At 43.7% G+C, this 21,201-nt stretch overlaps 1 protein-coding gene across 5 annotated transcripts in view; it reads left to right on the forward strand.

Annotated features, from left to right (window-relative positions):
* Positions 1-21,201, forward strand: part of LOC148889302 (disks large homolog 5-like) — a 52,723-nt gene that overhangs the window by 29,185 nt on the left and 2,337 nt on the right. Inside the window, exons 6-32 of one of the 5 annotated variants that reach the window (XM_089011859.1) lie at positions 265-524; positions 917-1,229; positions 3,192-3,422; positions 3,957-4,141; positions 4,202-4,327; positions 4,953-5,085; positions 6,237-6,364; positions 6,437-6,612; positions 6,947-7,050; positions 8,013-8,105; positions 8,807-9,820; positions 10,073-10,159; positions 10,255-10,444; positions 10,514-10,658; positions 11,261-11,394; positions 11,503-11,592; positions 11,697-11,865; positions 14,005-14,167; positions 14,280-14,413; positions 15,184-15,348; positions 15,442-15,625; positions 16,761-16,909; positions 17,887-18,057; positions 18,490-18,680; positions 18,751-18,894; positions 20,595-20,722; positions 20,900-21,009. In XM_089011859.1, the coding sequence (XP_088867985.1) occupies positions 265-524; positions 917-1,229; positions 3,192-3,422; positions 3,957-4,141; positions 4,202-4,327; positions 4,953-5,085; positions 6,237-6,364; positions 6,437-6,612; positions 6,947-7,050; positions 8,013-8,105; positions 8,807-9,820; positions 10,073-10,159; positions 10,255-10,444; positions 10,514-10,658; positions 11,261-11,394; positions 11,503-11,592; positions 11,697-11,865; positions 14,005-14,167; positions 14,280-14,413; positions 15,184-15,348; positions 15,442-15,625; positions 16,761-16,909; positions 17,887-18,057; positions 18,490-18,680; positions 18,751-18,894; positions 20,595-20,722; positions 20,900-21,009 (5,117 nt within the window). The remainder of the gene's footprint in view (positions 1-264; positions 525-916; positions 1,230-3,191; positions 3,423-3,956; positions 4,142-4,201; positions 4,328-4,952; positions 5,086-6,236; positions 6,365-6,436; positions 6,613-6,946; positions 7,051-8,012; positions 8,106-8,806; positions 9,821-10,072; positions 10,160-10,254; positions 10,445-10,513; positions 10,659-11,260; positions 11,395-11,502; positions 11,593-11,696; positions 11,866-14,004; positions 14,168-14,279; positions 14,414-15,183; positions 15,349-15,441; positions 15,626-16,760; positions 16,910-17,886; positions 18,058-18,489; positions 18,681-18,750; positions 18,895-20,594; positions 20,723-20,899; positions 21,010-21,201) is intronic. The other 4 variants (XM_089011860.1, XM_089011861.1, XM_089011862.1 and 1 more) reach the window with 4 other exon arrangements.

A 21,201-nucleotide genomic window follows, 5' to 3' on the forward strand; every position in this document is an offset into this window, starting at 1 on the left:
TAATCATTTGATTCTGACTTGGATAAGGTCTGGGAACACTGTACATGTTTTGTGTTTATTATTATTTTTTTGCTGTATGTTAACTGGTAAGCGCTTTGTTACAGCTTGAGCTTTGTATTGTATTGTAAGGTAAACCGGACGATACAGTAACGTCACACAAACAGTTGCTTTTTCAGCTGATTTTTTTTTCCCCGGTGTACAACATAATCAAAAATGAGTCGGGCGACTATTTTTATGTTTTGTGTTGTGTTGTGCACACGGCAGGTCATGCGAGAAAAGGGCTCCTCAGAGGTACTGAACAAACTGTATGATACCGCCATGGACAAGCTGGAGGGTGTGAAGAAAGACTATGACACACTCAGCAAGCGCTACGGCGAGAAGGTGGCCACGCACAATACGGACCTGAGCCGCCTGGAGCAGGCTGAGGAAGAGAACTGCCGTCTCCAGAAGCAGATGGACGCGTTGCTTGTACAACGGGACTCCGCAATGCACTATCAGCAGCAGTACTCCACCTCCATGAGGAGGTAAAAGCATTACTTGTCTACAGTATGTGCGTGAAACACTAAAGCCCTTCTGTTTATAGCCCATTTCAAATGAGCTCTTATCTTTAAGGCCTTCCTCACAAAGCACCATCTAATTGGCCAACTGTTGGGCTTCTTGAGAAGGAAGCCTGCCAAAGGGAAGCCTTTCATGACTTTCTGATTACATTCTGCCCCCGCACTGTGTTAGTACAAGCTAATAGAGAGAAAACACTTGCGGTCCAGTTATTGTTGTTTGGCCTGGGACAATACGAGACATAATTCATCATTATTGATTAGCTGTGGACATGTTTGTTTGTATTTTGGCTGCTTTCCGGTTGTCTCATTTTGCCCATCATCATCTTATGAAGTCAGTCTGTGCGATTCTGTCCTTCCAGATTTGATTCCGTGCAGCAGGAGCTGAATAAATCATCTGCTCAAAACAAGGAACTCCAGCGTGAGATGGAGCGGTTGCAGTCTGAGGTGACTCGGTATAAAAACCTGCAGTTGAAGTCAGTCAAGGACTGCGACAAGTACAAGGAGGAACGCGACTCTGTGTTCAACGAGTATCGCCTCATTATGAGCGAGCGCGACCAAGTTATCAAGGAGCTGGACAAGCTGCAGACGGAGTTGGAGACGGCTGAGGCCCGGCTTAAAAACACTTCCTCGGAAAGTGTCGTGGCCAGTGAGGAGTTGGAAGCGCTCAAACAGGTATGCTACTTGTGGTGTGCATTATGACTGCTGATGTGGAATATGTTTTGACGACATTATCCTACCAATTAACCTCTTAGTGATGAGAATAAAATGTTTATGTCACTCTTGGCTATTATTGTTATCCACTTGGGGGTGCCAACGCTATATTCTACAATGTCACATCCATGAATTAAATAGTGGGTGGCTGAAAGGTCATATTAGTGGCGGGCTACTAACTGGCTAACCGTTAGCTCGCCTGCATGTTGAGTGAGTTGCTTCGGTATCAGTTGTGGCCATAGCACCACATGTGCTTTATGTGTGTTTATTTTGTTACTGTTTGCTCATTTAAGTCTACCCAAAGGTAGACTTTAGTGGTCTATCGTTGACCACGAACAAGAGCATTAAAATATACAATCCAATATGTTTTAACTAGCAGTGGGGAGATTTTATGAATTACTTAATATCAAAACTTTGTGTTTGGGATCATACACGTGCTTATAGTATGTTAGATACGTCTTACATTGCACTTCATCTTCTTGTTTAAAGGACAACCAACGTCACTTTTTTGTTTTTTAACTGACATCAGAAAAACGTTTTATAGCATCTAAAATACCCAAAACATGCAGTATGATATTTTTATTCAAATGCAAAACACCAATAAAAATGACTTAAAGTGTCCAAAATCTGCAAAACATTGAGCTGCGAATTGGGCATTTTCAGAAAGTCCCGCCCCCAGTTCGTGACGTCACGCCAAGACGTCTTGCATTGCTGAAAAATCAAAACAATGGCTTCAGATTCGGAGAATATGCTTTCTTGTTTTACATCCAGTTATGAATATGATTCAAATAGTTCTAAAGAGGAAAGCATACAAGTTTGCAATCGATTAAATAATTTTTTCCGTGTCATTTTGAGGCAAACGGGCGGGGGGAAAGTCACGCCCAAAAATGGTGACCAGCTCCCGTGAGGAATGAATCAGCCCGTTTCCACAGGCTGATAAATTCCTTCCATAGAGCTTGGACGCCCTCTTCTGGCGGCTTTTGGGTGCAACATCAAGGTTTTCAGACAAACAGTACAGCAACATACATTGACGTGATGAAGGGCTGCTACAATGTGTCTTTTTGTCGGTCAGGGGGGGGTGTCCTTTCATGACGTAACGTGAGGACTCGTCACCAACTCAAAAACAAGACTTCCTGAATATTCAAAAACGTAAAATATAGCTATATGCGGTGGAATCTTTGTAAAATACACTCAGTAGAAGTCATTTGAAGCCATTTTACAAATTATGGACACAACTTGTCCGGAGACGTCGGTTGTCCGGTTGTGCGAATTGATCCTGTACTGGATGTTGTACACACCTTGTTATTCTAACTTGCCTCTATCATGTGAACTTGTTTTGCACATGAAATGGTGCATTTGGCTGACATTAGTACCGTATAGGGTAAATGATCCCTGTGAAGCTTTATCGCAATCACCCCACCCAGTTATTTGTGTCACACTATATACGTTTTATCCTATTTATAGTCTTATTTTGTTGTTCTGTTTATTTATTTTTTAAATATATATTCATAATCTGTCATTGTGTCGAAATATGTTGGTATGACAAAACATTCCTTTCAAATGAATTTATTTGGAAAATGCTTGTATTCTATTTTCATTTACATTTTACACAATGATCTAATTTGATGAGAAATGGGTTTGGATGGCTTATCCAGCTAAAACGTCTGGACATACAGGCTGGAGAATAAAAGACACTTTTGAATCTTAAGCATAATCTTAAGACTTCATTTTAGGAGAATGATGAAACATTAACTTACCATCTGGTGAAATAAAGTCCACATAAAAAAACAAAAATTTTCACTCGGACTTCTCTTTGACGAATGTTTCTGAACATGCTGGAACCACCCAGCGTGAATTCATTGGCTCAGTCTGTCAATGACTCATAGTTTAAATGCTTTACTTCTTCCTCATTCCCCACCGCAGGAGTTGAACTCATCGCTGGTCGACCGCGACAGGGCCATCTGTGAGAGGAACGAGCTGCTAGAAAAATACTGCCACGAGGTGAAGGACAAAGCCGAGGCTCAGAAAGAGCTGAGCCAGGCCTGCAAGGACATTGAGATGGTCCGGGAGGAGCGTGACGTGGCCCGCAAAGAGAGGACCGAGGCCATTATTCAAAGGGATCAGCTCCTCCGGGAGTACTATCAGGCCCAACAGGTATGCCCACCCTGCGCTGCCACACCGGAGTCACCAAGTCAAACGTGGGATGCATTGGATTGGATTGGATATGCCTTTATTAGTCTCACAGTGGAGAAATTTACATTTCACAGCAGCAAAGTGATGAAAGGAATGAAAGTAGAAAAACGAAATACATGAGCTGCTGGAAAGGCAGCCACTCTCGCGGCGCCGTCTTGAAGTCAAAAGAACAAAAAAAAAAAAAAAATAATAATAATAATATGACAGCATAGAGACAATATGACAAAACAAAGACACAGACACATTCTGAATACTTTTGGTTTCTGTGAGCTGTAAGACTGAGTATTACATTACTATGTCACTGCATTGACCGTTAAGCCGATTTAGATTGCACTGCAGTCACCCCATGAGATTCCCCCCACCACATTTGAACTTTCAACTTGGATTGGATGAATGATTTGAGGCTCTACCAAATGTCAATGCTTGTTTACCAAAAACCAAAGATGTCAACACAGCATATGACATATGGGGAGCTAATTAAATGCACTCATGCAGAAACAAGACTCGGCCACACTTGACATGGAGCGGGCCAACAAGGAGATTGAGATGCTGAGGAAACAGTATGAGGCCATTTCCCAAGAGCTGAAGGAGGCCACGCAGGAGACCGAAGTGGCCAAATGTCGACGGGACTGGGCCTTCCAAGAGCGGGATAAAATTGTGGCGGAGCGGGAGAGCATCAGGTGCGTCTGCCGTTGCCTACGAGTTGTAGTTTAGCTGGTCACCCTTTTCTGAATCCACAGGACGCTGTGCGACAACCTGCGTCGGGAGCGAGACCGAGCAGTCAGCGATCTCGCTGATGCGCTGCGGAATCTGGATGACATGAGGAAGCAGAAGAATGATGCTTTACGTCAGCTCAAAGAGATGAAGTGAGTTTATTTTGTTGTTGTTCTTGCAATCACGTATCAGGAATACGTAGGAGAAGATAATCAACTCAACAACCCAAGGAAAATCTTCCTTCATGTTAGCGAGTACACAGACTACATTCATTGTTTCTAAAAGCCTCTGTTGTGCTCTGCGTGTAGTTGGGTGTAAGGTGTAATATTGTGCCTTCAGATATGATAGCGGGAGAGGGTGCACTCATTTGTCTGGTGGAATTTTCACATGCCAAGATTACAATTTTTATCCCAAAACACAGCAATCAGTTTGCTGTATTGTGTTTGTCGTCTTTCCGCCTGAGACCATATTGCATGTAAAAGCTCCCTCTGCTGCATGTAGTGGGAATAACAGAAACTAATCAAAGCACCGTTTGCAATTTGGTGCTTTACGGTCACAGATACCCTCAAGACATCCATCAGAAAGCACATTTTAGGATTTATGAGCATGAGTGTGATTTCCTAGACCACAAAGCGCAAAGCCATTTCCACAAAAAATAGCTGCATGCCTCCATTCATTCGAAATGTAATTACGCGCACAGTAATACCAGGCCAAAAATATAGCCGATGGCTATTTTCATCTCCTGCGGGTGACCTATGTCTGTCTTGGTTCATAAAGGGAAAAAATGGAGGGGCAACTGGAAAAGGAGGCCCGCTTTTGTCAGCTCATGGCCCACAGCTCTCATGACTCAGCCATCGACACCGACTCCCTTGAGTGGGAGACTGAAGTAGTGGAGTTTGAGAAGGACAGGGTAAGTGCAGTGCCCGGGTCGGAATCGATTCAAAGGCTATTTTTATTATTGCATACAATTCACAGGCTTGGCCGTTTATGGTAGTGTATCATCATTGGAGCAGTGAAGTAACCCCGTTAAATGTAGAATGTGCTATACAATATTCTACCACTAACCGTTAATGCATTTTTAAAGTTATAGCTTATTTAAATATCAGGTTCAAATGTCAATCGAGTTGCTTGTTCTGTAGCCACAAGGGGACACACGCCAGTGTCTTCTTGTGCCTGTCCCAAGCCCGGATAAATACAGAGGATTGTGTCAGGAAGGGCATCCGACGTAAAAGCTTAGCCAAAACAAACATGCGAATCAAACCTCTGAAGATGGAGGACACAGATTCACTGTGGCGACCCCTTGAAGGGAAAAGCCAAAAGAAAAAGAAGATATCAGGTTCAAAACCGCTTCTCAACCATGAAAAAAATAATAATGAAAAACTAGAAGTATGATGGAAACTCAGTGTGCCTTTTTGTGCGCTGTGATGTCTATCCCACTGCTTAAACCCGGATATAAAGAGTGATCATATTTCCTAACCTGCAAACTGCACATGTTGGAACTGCCATATAACAAGGACCTCTCAAGCTGTCTTTATCAGTACCCCTAAAGTTCACATAAAAAATGTCACAAAAGTCAAAAGAGGCTTTCAAATTTCAAACCATGTTACAAGGGATCGCCAACTACAGTATAGATTAGACTGGTAAGTGTTTTTTTGTCTTTGGTTTCTGCCATTGCAGAAGGTAACCGGTAATATAAGTGGTGTAATGTGATGCTATTTGTGAAAACAGAAACGTAGCTCTGACATAGGCAAAAAGTCCAACTGATCCTGAGAATAAAGATCAATGAATCCATATTGAAATGCAATGATCATACAGTTGTTGAAATGTTTCATACTGACAAAGAAGCTACCAAATTCAAGATGACATTCCTCCTTCATGATTCCTATAACATCCTAAGAAGTGAAGGTATAACTTTGCAAAAGCCCTTCCAATGCACACTCAATTTAGTATGTTCAATGTTCTTGAAAAGACGTGTGGATTGACTTGATTGTAGTTGTATTATACAGTGTTTAACTTGGATCTGTATTTGTATGACATCTGAGTAGATACACTGATTTACAGGATGACATGGACTTGAAGGCACTTGGATTTGATATCGCCGAAGGGGTAAATGATCCATATTTACCGGGAGACTGTGGCATATTTGTGACACGAGTAGACAAAGGAAGTATTGCTGATGGAAGGTTAAGGTGAGCGCGCTTATATCTGGGATCTCCTTATTTCATTTTTAAGACATTGTTTTTGTTATTTTGCACTTCTAGGGTGAACGACTGGTTACTAAAGATAAATGATATTGACCTGATCAACAAGGACAGGAAGCAAGTGATGAAGGCGGTCCTCAACGTCGGGGGACTCATCAACATGGTGGTACGAAGGAGAAAGTCTCTTGGGGGAAGGCTGCTTACTCCTGTTCATATCAACCTCATGGGCCACAAAGGTATTTCAAGGATAATCTATTTTTGTTGTTTCCTGATGTTGGAAGTCTCGAATAGTTTCAAGTGGCATTAACTAGTCATAGACGATTTAAATGAGTTTGGTTTGCTTTGGCGGGCTGAATAAAATGACGAGGCGGGCCAGATTGGGCCCCTGGGCCTTGATTTTGGCACTTGTAATCTAATGGATGCATGGCAGATGGCGTTTTATAACGTGGTGTGCCCGCATTATATATAAAAAAAAAAGAAAATGCCATTCATTGAAAGTGCGCCTCATTATCCAGTGTGACTTTCAGTTTGGAAAACACGGTCCTTGCTATTATTATCTGTGTGATGTAGACAGCGGAATTGGTCTGGAGAATGGCGTGTTTGTCACCACAGTGGTCCAGGGCAGCCCGGCAGCCAGAGAGGGCACACTCGCTGTTGGAGACAGACTGATCGCTGTGAGTCACGCACAAACTTTTCAAAAATCTGCGCTTTCTGTCGTATCTATTTTAAGAATGTGCTGCCTGTCACATTTATCACACCGCACCTTACTTTGATCCCACTGAATTTTCTAATCCAGGCGTGTTTTCGATCCGAATCCACACAACTTTGATCCAGTGTCATTTTGTACCCAGTTATGGAAAGTACAATTTAAATAATTTGGAGGGTGGGGAGGGAACTTTAAACAAAATTGTCGCATTGCATGTACAACCGACATACGAGAGCCTGCCAAGAATGTAACACTACATTCTTGACAGGCTCATTGTAAACAATAGAAGACATCATTTCACATGTAATGACACTAGTGGAATACTTAAACCTGGGAGGACATGCTCACATTTTACTTTGTGGTAGGATATTCCGGAAAAACAGAAGCCCTAATAGTACAGTAGCGCCATGAGTTAAATTCGTTCCGTATCCATGGTTGAAATGCTCCCATTTTTATCTGTGAAAAGATTCAGTGACGGAGAGGGTGTCGTCAAACTTTAACGCCCTGAAGCAGGAGATACTTTCACCACCTGATAAAATGTCTCCATCTCCTTGTTCAGACTCACTTTAATCTGAGCTCAGTATGACATCCACCCTCGCCATTTCTTATCTGTGACCGTCTACTTCAACAATCCCTCTCAAGTTGATTGCATTGTGCTAGAAATGGAAAGATTGTGGCGCGGTGGCCCTACACACTGAAAAGTGCTGGCCTACATTTCCTCAGCCGCACCCCCTCCCCACCTCGACCGCCGCTGACAGATTTACACGCCTTTCAAGCCCCGGGCATTGCAGTGTCACCTGCGATGCATCTCTTTCAACCGCAATGCCATCCACAACAAAGCGCACAGCTGACAGGGAATATCAGCCCAAAAAGTGCTGTCGCCTTAATGAAGAAGGACCCGTCCTTTTTTCTGTCATCTTTGCTCCCCAGATAAACGGCATCGCTCTCGATAACAAGTCTGTGACGGAGTGTGAGGCCTTGCTGAGGAACTGCAGGGACTCTCTCAGCCTCTCTCTCATGAAGGTAGACCAAACTTTTGCTCTCTGAGCTTCTTTTCAGCTTTTTTCCCCGCTAACACCTTCGAAGAACTTTCACCCAATGTTTTTTTCCTTGCCCTACATTGCTGTTGAGTAAATGGGTCTCGCAAAAAAAAAAAAAAAAAAAAAAAAAAAAAATCAATTTGATGCTTTCATTGTTAATTTGGGTTCATCTGTTTTGATTATGGCTTCCATGAAGTTGATGTTTTGAGACATGGGAAATGACATGACAACTTTAACCTTTAATGTCCATCCAAGAATGACTGATCTATCATTTGTTAAAATTCCCAGTCAGACAGTAGTCAACATCTCTGCCTCCCAAAAACGACATTCTGGGTTTGACTCTTAGCTCCAGCCTTCAACTACATCCAATCTACACATTTGGTAACGTGCGTCAACAACAAAATGATGTACTATTTTGTTGGACTCTTTGACGACAAACCATTTTTAATCTGATCCAGCCAATGTATTTTTATCACATTGTTGTTTGTTGTGCTTTCATATGATTTAACATTATTTCCTTGAAAGCAATAACATCATTTTGCATTGAATATACCTTTATTTGTCTCGCAGTGGAGAAATTTACATTTCACAGCAGCAAAGTGATGAAAGGATGAGGAAAGGAAAGAAAGTCATAGTTGTATTTTTCATGGTTGTTCAAGTAATGTTCACCTTTCTGCCTTATAGTACTTTCCTCACAGTTCATCCGGCCAGAACATCTTTGACAGTCTGCGTGAGTCATCTGAGAAGTCTAACGGACGGATTCACCTGTCCGAGATCCATTCCCGGAACAACCGCAACCTCAAACACAACAACTCGACTCAGACGGACATTTTCTGCCCCGACATGGGAAGCAGTATAAGAAGCGGCATCACCGGCGAAAGGAGGAAGCAGCGAGGGGAACCCGATGAGCTTTACGGGGAATCTGGCAAACCGTTCTCCACAGGTTCTCTTCACGTCACAAGCCTCCGTCCAGCGTCGGACCTGGGCGCCGGCCGCTACGGCCCCAGCGCCTTTCAAGAGTGCTTTCCCTATTCGAAGGCACCGTCCTCCTTGCCGTTCGACCCCGTCTCCGCACCTGACTGCCTCACCATGGAGGTGACTCAGGACAGGAAGCACAGCGGAGGAACGTGGCCCAAAATGGTGGTGGGAGGCATGTCGGTTGCACCGGACAGCAGCAGCCCGGTCCCAGCAGCGGCACAGCTCTCCATCTATAAATCCCCCAAACAGAGGAAGACCATCTTTGACCCGGACACCTTCAAACGCCCTGAGACGCCCTCCTCCAAACTGGAGTACATGGCAGCTACCGTCGTGGCGACGTCATACTCCCCCCAGACGTCAAAGACGGAATCCCTCTCCTCCTCCTCCACTCCCACCCCAACCCCGCCGACACCCCCCACCCGTAGCGACTCTTTCAAGTTCAAACACAAACATCAGAGCAGCTCCGCATCTGACTGCACCATCACGTCCGACGGCAAAGGTGACGCCGTCGTCTCCACGGCGACGGGAGAGCGGGAGAGAGACAGAAATGGCAACCACTACTTTCTGGACGGCAAAGTCCTGACCTCGAGGAAATCGTGCGAGGAGGACATCGGGCGAACTCGAGGCGAGGAGCATGAAGTGAAAAGGCCGCGTCCTAAATCTGCCCCCGCCCTTCGCCGCAGGATGACGCCGCAGACCATAACACTTCCTGCATTTCAGGTCAGTCTGTTGAATGAATTAAAAGACATACAGATAACCAGCCCGGATAGCAAATCATTGTTGTCCAAGCCTCCACCCTATAGACCATCGTGCTTTATTTCAGAGACACTGTGCCATTTAGAGATGCAGGCCCTTAAAATATAGTCACATTTCTCATCCTCCCAGTAGGCGAAAACTTGCATTTTTCCCCCCGGCCACCTGAGAATTTACAGCCGCTTCTGAATTGTGCTGGATGACTTTTTACCTTTTCAGCCAAGATGTCAGAGTGATCGATCGTACCGCACCACCACCAGCCACCCAGCCTGGGAGCTGACTTACCCCCATGTCTCAGATACCCAGGTAGCCAAGAAGTAGACAGGCCCTGGAGCATTTTTGCAGTGGAGATAAACGTTTATTTTCAAGTACCATAATGTCATGGTGTATTTTTTGCTCAGTTGCAGTGCTTAATGGTGTTTTCCACCCAAAAGGGGAGACAAGTAACCGCTTCCTGTCCTCTGTCACAGAGCTACTCGAATGAGGAGCATTCACCGGAGCCAAGGGACATGCTGCGTGCCTCCCCCAACCGCTCCCATCGGCACAGCGTCGGCTTCGTGCCCACCGTCTATAACGGAAACCTGCCTCCCAGTGAGTCCCTCATATTCACTCAGCTTCCTCTTTTCTTCTTGTTGACACGGCATCTGTTCTCTTTGTCAGATTCGGCCCACAGGGGGTTGTCTCCGTGCCCCGCCGTGACAGCCGTGATGAGGAATCCCGTGTATACAGTGCGCAGCCATCGCCTTCATACCAGCAACTGTCCGTCCGTCGCCTCCCAGATATGTCACCAGCATGCACCCACCAGGTGATCTGATCCCTACACTTTCTGTCTCTCAAATTCAGGGACTCGATCCTGCTTTATACAGTAGCCTCAATGTGAATGGAAGAATAATCGTCAACATTACCGTGACTTAATGCTCTAGGTGGCCACCTATTGACATCCACCTATGGATGTTGCAGCATTGGTCTAATTTTATATTTGTGCTCTCTGGGATGCAGATAAGTCAACATGCACTGGCACAGTATGGTTAGGAAAAAAAGGGGTCAAGGTCTTTTTAGTGGGCAGCCTTTGCCTATCTTTTTGATGCAATCTGTCATCAAAGGCAGCAACCAAATGAAGACACAGTTTTTGTATAAGAGTGAGTCTTTTAGAGCAACTCTGCTGCTCAGTGTTCCCTATTTGGTTTCTTTTCATGACTAATTTCAAATGAGTCTGTTCCCCTATGGGGCAAAAGCATATAATTAAATTCACTTAGTGTTGGTTCGCTTTAATGTTTTACAGTGGCCGTTTGGGTCATCGCATCAATTTAATTAACTGTGAAATATCTTGCATATTCATAGGACTGTATACACATTATATGCATAATTTAATTTCCGAAGGCTTAATCCACGCTCTTCCTTTGCCAGCCCTCAACATCAGGGTCGCTTGAGTCTGGATCTTAGCCAGCAGAAGCGGGGCGGCGACTATGCCGAGTCCGCGTCATCCCGCAGCAGCCGGGCGTCACACGGTACACACTCATTGCCCTCCAGCGCACGACTCGGTCAGTCAGGCACGCATGTATGCATGCACCCGCAAAGTCACCCACTCCATCTCTCTTTGTTTTCGGGCGTCACCCTCTTATTCAATCATCTGCCATCTAACTTCGCAGGTTCGTCGAATAATGTCCAGTACCGGGCGGAAAGGATCAAGATCCCTTCCACTCCTCGTTATCCTCGCTCTATGCTTGGCTCAGATAGAGGTTTGTCTGACTTGACAGCCGTGATCACACTTGTCTGACTTGTGCAATGTGTCTGGAATGCAAGATGTCAATGACCCCCAAAAACGGGTGCTTTTTCCACACAGGGTCCCTCTCGCATTCAGAATGCAGCAGCCCCAGCCTCATCACACCACCGCACTCACCGCTCAACATGGAGACGTCGTCCTATGACGGCAAACAATCGCAAGTCTCCATTTCCACTTTACCCCGCATCTCAGTCAGCCCAGTGCCAATCGGCGAGCGCAGGAAGGACAGGTATGAAGGCGCGCCACTGTCAATTCCTTCCTGGATGGCATGTCTGCACTACTGTCACAATGTTTTTGACTCTGCTGTCAAATAGATGAGAGCGCTCGCTGTTATGGCACAATGTTGAATAAAAGACTGTCGCAGGATAAAGGATGGAGGCAGTGATAATAGGAATCATCTCTATCACTAGTCTTAGAGATGCTCCTTAAAGATTCCAAAGGTGTTGCCAAGCACCCGGTCCATCACTGTCAGTGTCCCCTCTGCGGCATTTAGAATGACTCTTGTGCTTATCACTTGCTTCTCTTCTGTCCTTTAACATCGGTGTTCTCATTTTGCATGACAGCAGCCTACAGCAATCACAAGTTTTACTATCTCACTATGATATATGTGTGTCCTCCTCTTTTATTTGCCTCCCGGTTGGTTCTCCGACTCACTTGACGTTTCCAGATTTCTTTACCGTAACCAATCTTTTCTAAGGATTCCTCTGGCTGTGAGGCCGAGGTTCTCCTCTCTCAGGTCTCTCAGCTTCGTTCAGCCTCATGGCACTGCTGGCGTCGCCACGCCCAGACACTTTACGCCTCCCAATCTGCCACCCCGTTGCTGCTATCTGAGCCCCCCATCATTTGCCTGCTTATCTGCCATTTGGCAGATGACACAGACAGAAGCAGAAAATCTCTTGCGCCATATGGAATGCAGAACTAGATGTGGTGCATTTGAACTCAAAGGGAACTCTACAGTTTTTAAATTGCTTGTCACCTGCATGCTGGATTGGAATGCCACGAGAGGAGGCCCCAAGTTATATATTCTTGATTTGAATATACAGTGGTACCTTGACCTATAAATGACCACATCTTTTTCAAGATATTAACCATTACCCAGATGTTTTTATTTATTTTATTTTAGATCAGGAACAGTTACTCACAAAAAAACTTGATTGCTTCATTATATTAACTAACATCTCCAGGTTGAAGCTGACTTTAAAACATCCAATGCTAAATGTTCTTACCACACGCAAGTAGTAGCACCACACGCAGACTGAACATAGAACAACCCAGGCTTCTATATTTTTTTATAACCAGGAAAAAAAGCTTCATCATTTAATTTTAGTTCCATATTTTTACATGTATTATGCTCGTCAATGTGTGCAGACAAAAATGAGCAGCACAATGCACATTCAATTATAATGATGCAGTGCTTATTTTCTTCTTATTAAATTAATTATTTTTTAACTTTTTTTCTCATTTAATACATTGCATTTTGGGGCACTTGCGCAGATTAAATGTGAGGATTTGAGATATGTTTTTGAGTTACATGTGTGGTTGAGGAATAAGCTGAATTCCGAATTCAAGGCACCACTGTCTGTCATTATTCATCTGTTGGTCCTGTCTGCACTTGTTCCTCCACGTGGAGGGAAATCCCTCTCAAATATTGCATGTGACATCCTCGTGGTCAATATGCATGTGTGTATATTGGCCAGAAGCCTAGTGATCCTCTAGTCTGCACTGTGTATGTTACGCAATGGCATTTTTAGCATTACTCAACTTTGAGCTTTTAGGCTTTGCCGTGTTTGTACACCACTTGGTTTGGCCTGTGTCTCCTGGCTGCTACTTCATCCCTCTGATCTTCCATCACAGAATTTTGTTCAATGCCTCATGTCGACTTGTCATGAAGACACACAAAGTTCATGTCTATTCAGATGAAAGTATCACACAGTCACACGCCACTCTGTAAGCCTTTTCAGATTCCCCTTGGTAAATAAATGCAAACTGACAATCACATCTGAAAGGAAAACAGGCAATTTCCCTCAAATATTGGCATCCACTTTACTAGCAACCCTGACATCAATTTATCGTCGTGTGTGTTGTCCAACTCAACAAAATGAGGTGTCACTAGTTAGATACCTCCTCTTTTTCAGAGGGGGGGAAATGTCAATGTGGCTCATGTTACACTTCCGACATTGTTTGTCTTCTGCCCTGTGATTGGATAATGACCAATCCAGGGTATAGTAAGCTACGTTATATTTCACTGTTTGAGGAAATACACAATTTTGGATTTTTTTTTTTAAAGGAAACGAGATGAACCACCATGAAACCCTGCTCCTTTTCTTCCTTCATTCAATAGCTTACAAACTTGACTCTTTCGTTGCAGGTCTTACCTGGAGGAGCCCCGCAATGTCATCGTACACAAAGGCGCCGAGCCTCTGGGCATCTCCATCGTGAGCGGGGAGAACGGTGGTATCTTTGTCTCTAAAGTTACCGGAGGCAGCATCGCTCACCAGGCAGGACTGGAGTACGGAGACCAGTTACTGGAGGTAAAAACACAAATAGCTTTGTCATCCGATTGCAGCAGTCAGTCCACCTGACCTCATTGTTGATCGCCCGCATGTGGTCCAGTTGAACTAAATTTTGGCTTCCCTTCTTCAGTTCAATGGCATCAACTTGCGAAATGCTACGGAGCAACAAGCTCGACTCATTATTGGCCAGCAATGCGATGCAATCACCATCATGGCCCAGTACAACCCGCACATGTACCAGCCGGGCAACCACTCTCGCTCCAGGTAGCTCTCTTGTGTCCATACCTCCACACGTAGGACCTTTAGCTCCAGTGACTGACTCCACCAAAAAGTTATCTCTACTTTGTCGTATGTTTTTCTAAGCCTGTACGTGTACTTGTAATATTTGTGCTGCGAGTCAAGTTGGTGCATTTGCATTCTGTGAAAGTTTTCAAATTACTACAAGGACCCTGAGCAAGGCTTTGAATCAGTTAATGCCCGACTTAATCTCATGAGTTTTTGAACTTGTCTTTGTATGATTTAATAGTTTGCATCATTCCATAATTATATACCATATATGATTTACACAGCTATGATTTGATTTAGTTTACATCATTTGCAAATTGTCCATTACCATCATTGTCTTTCAGTTGTGTTGACTGATTAAAATATGTAAGTGCATTATACCCTCTCGAACTGAACAGTAGCAAATTTAATCGTGGTGCCACTGAGATGATCCCAATCCAATAGTTTCACAGAATCATTTGTGCCAGACGCATCAAAATCCGTATCGAATCAGCTTTAGTGGAGAAAGGAACCCCCTTAACTAATATAATTATTCGATTATAGCCAGGGGTGTGGTTACTATTGGAACATTTTAAGAAAATATATTCATTTTAAGGTATGGTAGTATTTTCGAGACGGTCTTTGCCTTCATGGCCATCTGCCAACAATTTTGTTCCTAGCATGTTCTTCCTTACAGCTAATTATGATCTCCAAGCTCATGGACAAGGACAATTGTATGTGCTTGCTTACCGTTTATTATTTGCTTGTAGCTCCCGTCTCGAGCCAGTCAGTACTCAATCCACGCCGCAGGGGAGTGGCGCTGCCACACCGGAAAATCACTCAGCCATCGATACGCTCAGCGAACAGGACGAGGGCACCCTCACACCATCCTCCAAACAAACCACACCTACCACCAGCCCCCAAAACTATGTCAGGTACATACAGTCTCTCAAGTGTTACAAATGGAATAAAGAGAAAAAAACTTCTTCGGAACTGCAATGACAATGTGTGTCCATGTTGCCTACCAGAATACACTCTGATTGCAACAAGAAAGCGGGCGAGCCTCGGCTGGTGACGGTGCACCGACCCGGAGTAGAGGTGGGAATCACCCTATGTGGAGGGAACTTACGAGGGGTCTTCATAGATAGTCTGGATGAGGACAGTCCTGCCAGAGGGGCTGATGGCCTACGTCCAGGTGACCTGATTCTGGAGGTAAATTGGGTACATTTTGGGTCTTCATTAACAAAATATTTATATGTGCAAAAACTGCTCAGAGGATGTGGATGTCCAAACCATGGTTGGTTACTTCTACCCAACATATTGAAAACAATCAGCACTTCATAAAAGTGGTCTCCGCCATTCTTGCACCTCTTACAAACATTTTTTTTTGTTTTCACAATTGACTCCTTCACTGCCAGACAATGTGCAAAAATGTGTCCACTCCAATGCAAGTTTTTGTCATTTTCACTCAAATTGTAGGACCCACAGAATATTGAGTTTTAGGACTACATAAACATTTAATAAAGCGTTAGAAACCTTTGACTCTTCTTTCATCTGAAAAAAATAGTTAGTTCCCAAGTTATTTGGTTCTGCAGTTATCTGAGCTTGAAATTGGAGCAGCTATACAAAATATATTATATAGCGTAACAAACGCTTAATATGGACAAAAGGCAAATGCTGCCCTCTTGTGGAAGGGAAAAAACATTGCCAGAGTTCTGACCAGTGCTTTATCACCACACCCCGCAAGAAAAAAAAAAACAAAACCCGAACAAATTCGGGAATGGCACTCCACGTCATGATTTTCAATTTCCAAATAAATTCGGCAATGGCAGTGAATGAGTTAACATCTTATAGAAAATAATGTTGCACATATAATGATAGTCGTTAGCTGCTCGTTGCTTTGAAATGAATTCACGACTATTTCTGAATGGATACATTCAGACTTGCGTTATTTCTAACAAAGTGACGTCCTGTAATGCACAGATAACAGTCTTTTTTTAACTCATCATTAATCACCATTGAACCTGTCAGCTTTCTATCATTTCGTTTGGCCAATGCACGTGCCCGTAAAATCACGAATCTTATTAATAATTATGAAGTATTTCTGGCTTGCTCCCTCAGTCTATAAAAGGAATTGCTCATTAGCATGCAGCTCAGTCACCCTTCTTGTCCTTCAATTTTCTCTCCTGTTTGCTCTCTTCCTTGTCTGCGGCTCAAACCAATACGGCGGCCCTTTAATTCAACTGAAAGCTTGTCGCCCACATAAGATGGTGCAAATAATTTCTTAGATAAGTGCACACTACCAGGATGAACACTGCCCTTCTTTTGTCCCGGACTCATTTTGCAGTATAACTCTGCCAATATGAAGAATAAGACGGCAGAAGAAGTCTATGTGGAGATGTTGAAGCCGGCGGAGACTGTCACGTTCAAGGTGCAGCATCGGCTGGATGAGTTCAATCTGCTCAAAGATGTTCCAGGAGATGGCTTTTATATTAGGTACACACACACACACACACACACACACACACACACACACACACACACACACACACACACACGCACACACACAAGAGCACATTACACACATGCTCAGTGTGAAAAGACCACTTAAATTTCCCCAAGCGTCCTCGTGTGTGTCCATGTTGATGTTTAATAAAGCAACCGCCGGAGCAGCCCTTGGCCAAGGCAGGCGTCTATCTCATCAAACCAATTACATCTCAGATGCTCACTGTGATTCTAAATGTCCAATTTAGGTTAACTCATCTCTGCCCTCACTCCACCGCCACCGGCAGCCTTTTAAGGTTGCTGCTCTGAGTTGTCCATGTCCTTACTGAAACACAGGAATATCCTCTGGGACTATTGGATTTGGTGAAATCCGGGTGAATACCAATACCGGGTTATATCAGTCTTAATTTAAGGAGGCTGCCGATACTTGTAGATCACGTAAACCCTACTATGCATTTGCTGCAGTTGGATACATCGGCGAATGATCGTCTGACTTATATAGAAATGTCTTGCAATTATATTATCGTTGTGTTCAATGAAATGTTACACATGAAAAGTACTGGCGGTATCCCTTTTCCATCAGCCAGTACTCGGAGTGCTTCCTGGTGTCAGTCTGAAAACAAGTTGTACCAAACATCAGAAAAGAGTTTCATTGTTGGGAGTGTTCGCTGGGAGAGGGCCAGGTGATCAGTGAATGTCAAAGCAACTGCCTCAGTCACTTCTCATATAAGAAAGTGTGCTGGTGATGTCACACCCAGTCTGCCTGGATATCAAATATAGGCTGCTGGGGGAATTACTTAAACGAGGCCTACAGCGTGTGTAGATATACTCATTTTTCCCAATCTCATTATCCTGTTCGCCCGCCAAACTACCGTCGCATCTGCCGCCTCATCAACTTTACGCTCGCCTCTTCTCTCCACCATCCTCAACATAAACTCGCCATGCATCCACCTCTGCCCCATTCCCAGGGCACTTTACGACCGCGTGGGTGAGGCGGAGGGGGACCTGACGTTCAAGAAAGACGACATCCTGTATGTGGACGAGTCATTACCAAAAGGCAGCTTCGGGACATGGATGGCCTGGCAGCTGGACGAGAACGCGCAGAAGATCCAGAGGGGGCAGATCCCTAGCAAGTACATGTGGGTAGAGAACACAATGCACCACATGTCCCGTAATGTGTCTATCACAGGAGCTCGGTTGCTAGAAAAGTAGAGCTTCGGTCAAAAAAGATTGGGCACCCTTATTCTACTTAATGGACATTTATATGCATGAAGTGTTACGTTCAGCAGCGAGTGGATTTTCCTGCATTTATTTATTTATAGAAGTGTCAAAGCTGTAAATTGCAACGCATGGTTCAGTCTTTTGGCTGAAACGTTTATAGGCCATACTTAAGAATGAACATTTCTCAAAAATCCAATGTACTGGAAATAAATTTGATTTTTTTCTAAATTAGCATCAAAAATAAATTTTGGGACACAATGCCATTTCTGAAAAATGAATTATTATTATTATTATTATTATTATTGCTACATGAATCACAATAATAATTAACATGGGCTCTGACATTCCAGGATGGACCAAGAGTTTTACCGGCGACACAGCGTGACTGAGATGAAAGAAGAATCCGGCAAGATGCTTTCAGCCGCCGCCCGCCGCTCCTTTTTCAGGAGGAAGCAGAAGCACAAGCGTAGTAGCTCCAAAGACAGCAAGGAGACAGTTGCTCTGGATACTATCAGCACAGACTCCATCCCCTTCCTGGAAGGTGAGCGCAAGCCAACCCTGTCGGAATCTCACTGAACTCCTTGCCGATGTTATTATCACGTGTTTTCCAGACTGCGTTAGCCTAGCCTACCAGCGGGTCCAGAAGGTGGAGTGCACCTCCCCTAGACCCGTGCTCGTCCTTGGCCCACTGATGGACCCCGTCAAAGAGATGCTGGTCAAAGAGTCTCCGGGGAAGTTCTTCCGATGTGTGCTAGGTGAAGTTTTGCACTGTCATAAATATCTGTATTGATTTTGGTACAATGAGATGTGTAACAGACGGGAGGGAGCATGTCGAATATTCCTGAACATTCCTTGAATAATAGATAGGGAAACGAAATGAGGTCTGAAACAGGTCCTTAATCCTCATACCATGGTTCCAAAAGAAGCTTATTTACATGTCAACTGTCAGGGAGATGTCAACCAAATTCCAGCAACAATTTTTTATGCCACATATTATGCCACCAATATGCAAAGCAGACCGACTTAAAAACTAAACATTAGTTGCCAAATGTTATATTAAGATTGAGACACACTTTTATTTTAAAATTGTTTCCCAGTAGTATGTTGTAGCTCACCGGCTGACTTTCCAGGATGTGTTTTGGGGGGTCACAGATTGTTGCTTCCGATGACAACAGTATAATGTTGCCCAGAAATATTGTTCAATCACTAATGAAGTGCAATAAATAAATAAATACTTGGTTATGTTGACACGGTATTGTACAGTCCTCGTCGCGCACTTGGCAGCACTCAGGTTAATGGACGAATATGGCCCAATGGCAGCCTAGTTACCGTTCCGACTGATTCCCTATTGTAAAAGCCAGGCTGACTGAACTTTGTTTTTAGCCGGCAAAATAGCTGCTGTCCTTCGAATGTCACTCGTGTCATAGACCTAAATCGTGTCATAGACCAAAATCTCAATCTGACACTTTTTGTGTCTGCTGTATCAAAAAATATCATTTTTTCCCCCTACAAAATACAGTGATACCTCAGTTTACGAACTTAATTGGTTCCCAGAAAGTGTGTGTAAGGCAAAAGGTTCGTCTGCCGAAGATTTATTTCCCATAAGAAACCATTAAAAATGAGAATAATCCGTTCCCAGGTCCCCATAAAACACAATTTTCGATTAAATAAGGCTTGAAACTACATTATTTTATGTATAATAAATATCCTGTTGGATTGTAATTAAAGAAATAAACTGTACTGTATAATAAAGTCATTTTATTTACCTTTGTGATGGTCGTTGATGTAGTTGCCTCTTGATGATATCCAAGTGAAGTTTCCGTGCTTTCTCACCGCTAATACACTCACTCACAATGTCCCCTGCTAGCTGCTTTTCGTTAATCTAAATCAACAGATGTTTTTCAACCGCTTCTATTGCCTGAGACCGTTGCTTATACAACACAGAAACACCCTTAGCCACATGTAGCAATGGTCGACTTAACATACTCGTACTGGGACGCTAAGTCACACAAACGCACAACTCGCTCATGTTTTTCGATGAGCTCCTTCTTCCGCTCGACCGTAATTTTCTTTTATGTCCACTTTGGTTTAGCACTAGCTTGGTCCCATAATAGCAAAAGTACTCACACTCGATAACAAACCACGTCTGCACTCAAAGAAAGCGGGTGTGAAAAACTAGTCCGCCAGTCACCGTGGTGCTATGTGGTTTGGTTCGTCCGCCGAAAACTAGTTCGTATTAGAGATTATATTCTCGCGAATTTAATGTTAGTCAGGCGAAAAGTTTGTGAGCTAAAGCGTTCGTAAGCCGAGGTATCACTGTACCTGATTTTCTTCAAATACCTGATTATTTAATTAGAATTTTTATTGGGATCTCAGTTTACCAAAACATTGGATAGCCACAGGCCGAATTATAATTGATGTCGTCATGACGACAATATTTTTGTTTTTTCTGCAGAAGTCATGAAGGCGTCCCAACAAGCCATTGAGCGAGGTGTCAAGGACTGCCTCTTCATAGACTACAAGCGCCGCAGCGGCCATTTTGATGTGACCACTGTTGCGTCCATAAAGGAAATAACCGAGAAGGTATTTGCTACATTTCAACCGCATTTAATCCAACATAACTCTTTTTTTCGCCTGTACCCAATCCATAGCGGTAAGGGTTTGTTTTATTTCATCTCTGACATCAGTAAAGAAATCTGCAAACAGCATATTTTTAAACTCGCTTGTCTTAAGAAGGATTTAATTTGATTTCCATTGCAGGGTTGTCATTGTTTGCTGGACATTGCGCCGCATGCCATCGAGAGGCTCCACAGCGTTCACATTTATCCCATTGTTGTTTTTGTCCGCTACAAAAATGCCAAGCAGATCAAGTAAGTGGCACCGTCTCACACTCACATGCTGTTTTTCAATGTATTTAAAATGACTAAAAATCTAATTGAACATTTAGATTTGTTCTCCTCGGGCCAAACTATTTCTTCTTAGCATTCATAGTTTGTAGACCTCCATGCCATTTTATGACTTGACTTGTCAATGTCATGAAGCTTCCTGGTTCTTTTGTTCTT

The sequence above is a fragment of the Hippocampus bargibanti genome, linkage group LG13, assembly GCF_051943395.1.
Source record: "Hippocampus bargibanti isolate YZ-2025 linkage group LG13, ASM5194339v1, whole genome shotgun sequence".
In the NCBI taxonomy this organism is placed as follows: Eukaryota; Metazoa; Chordata; class Actinopteri; order Syngnathiformes; family Syngnathidae; genus Hippocampus; species Hippocampus bargibanti.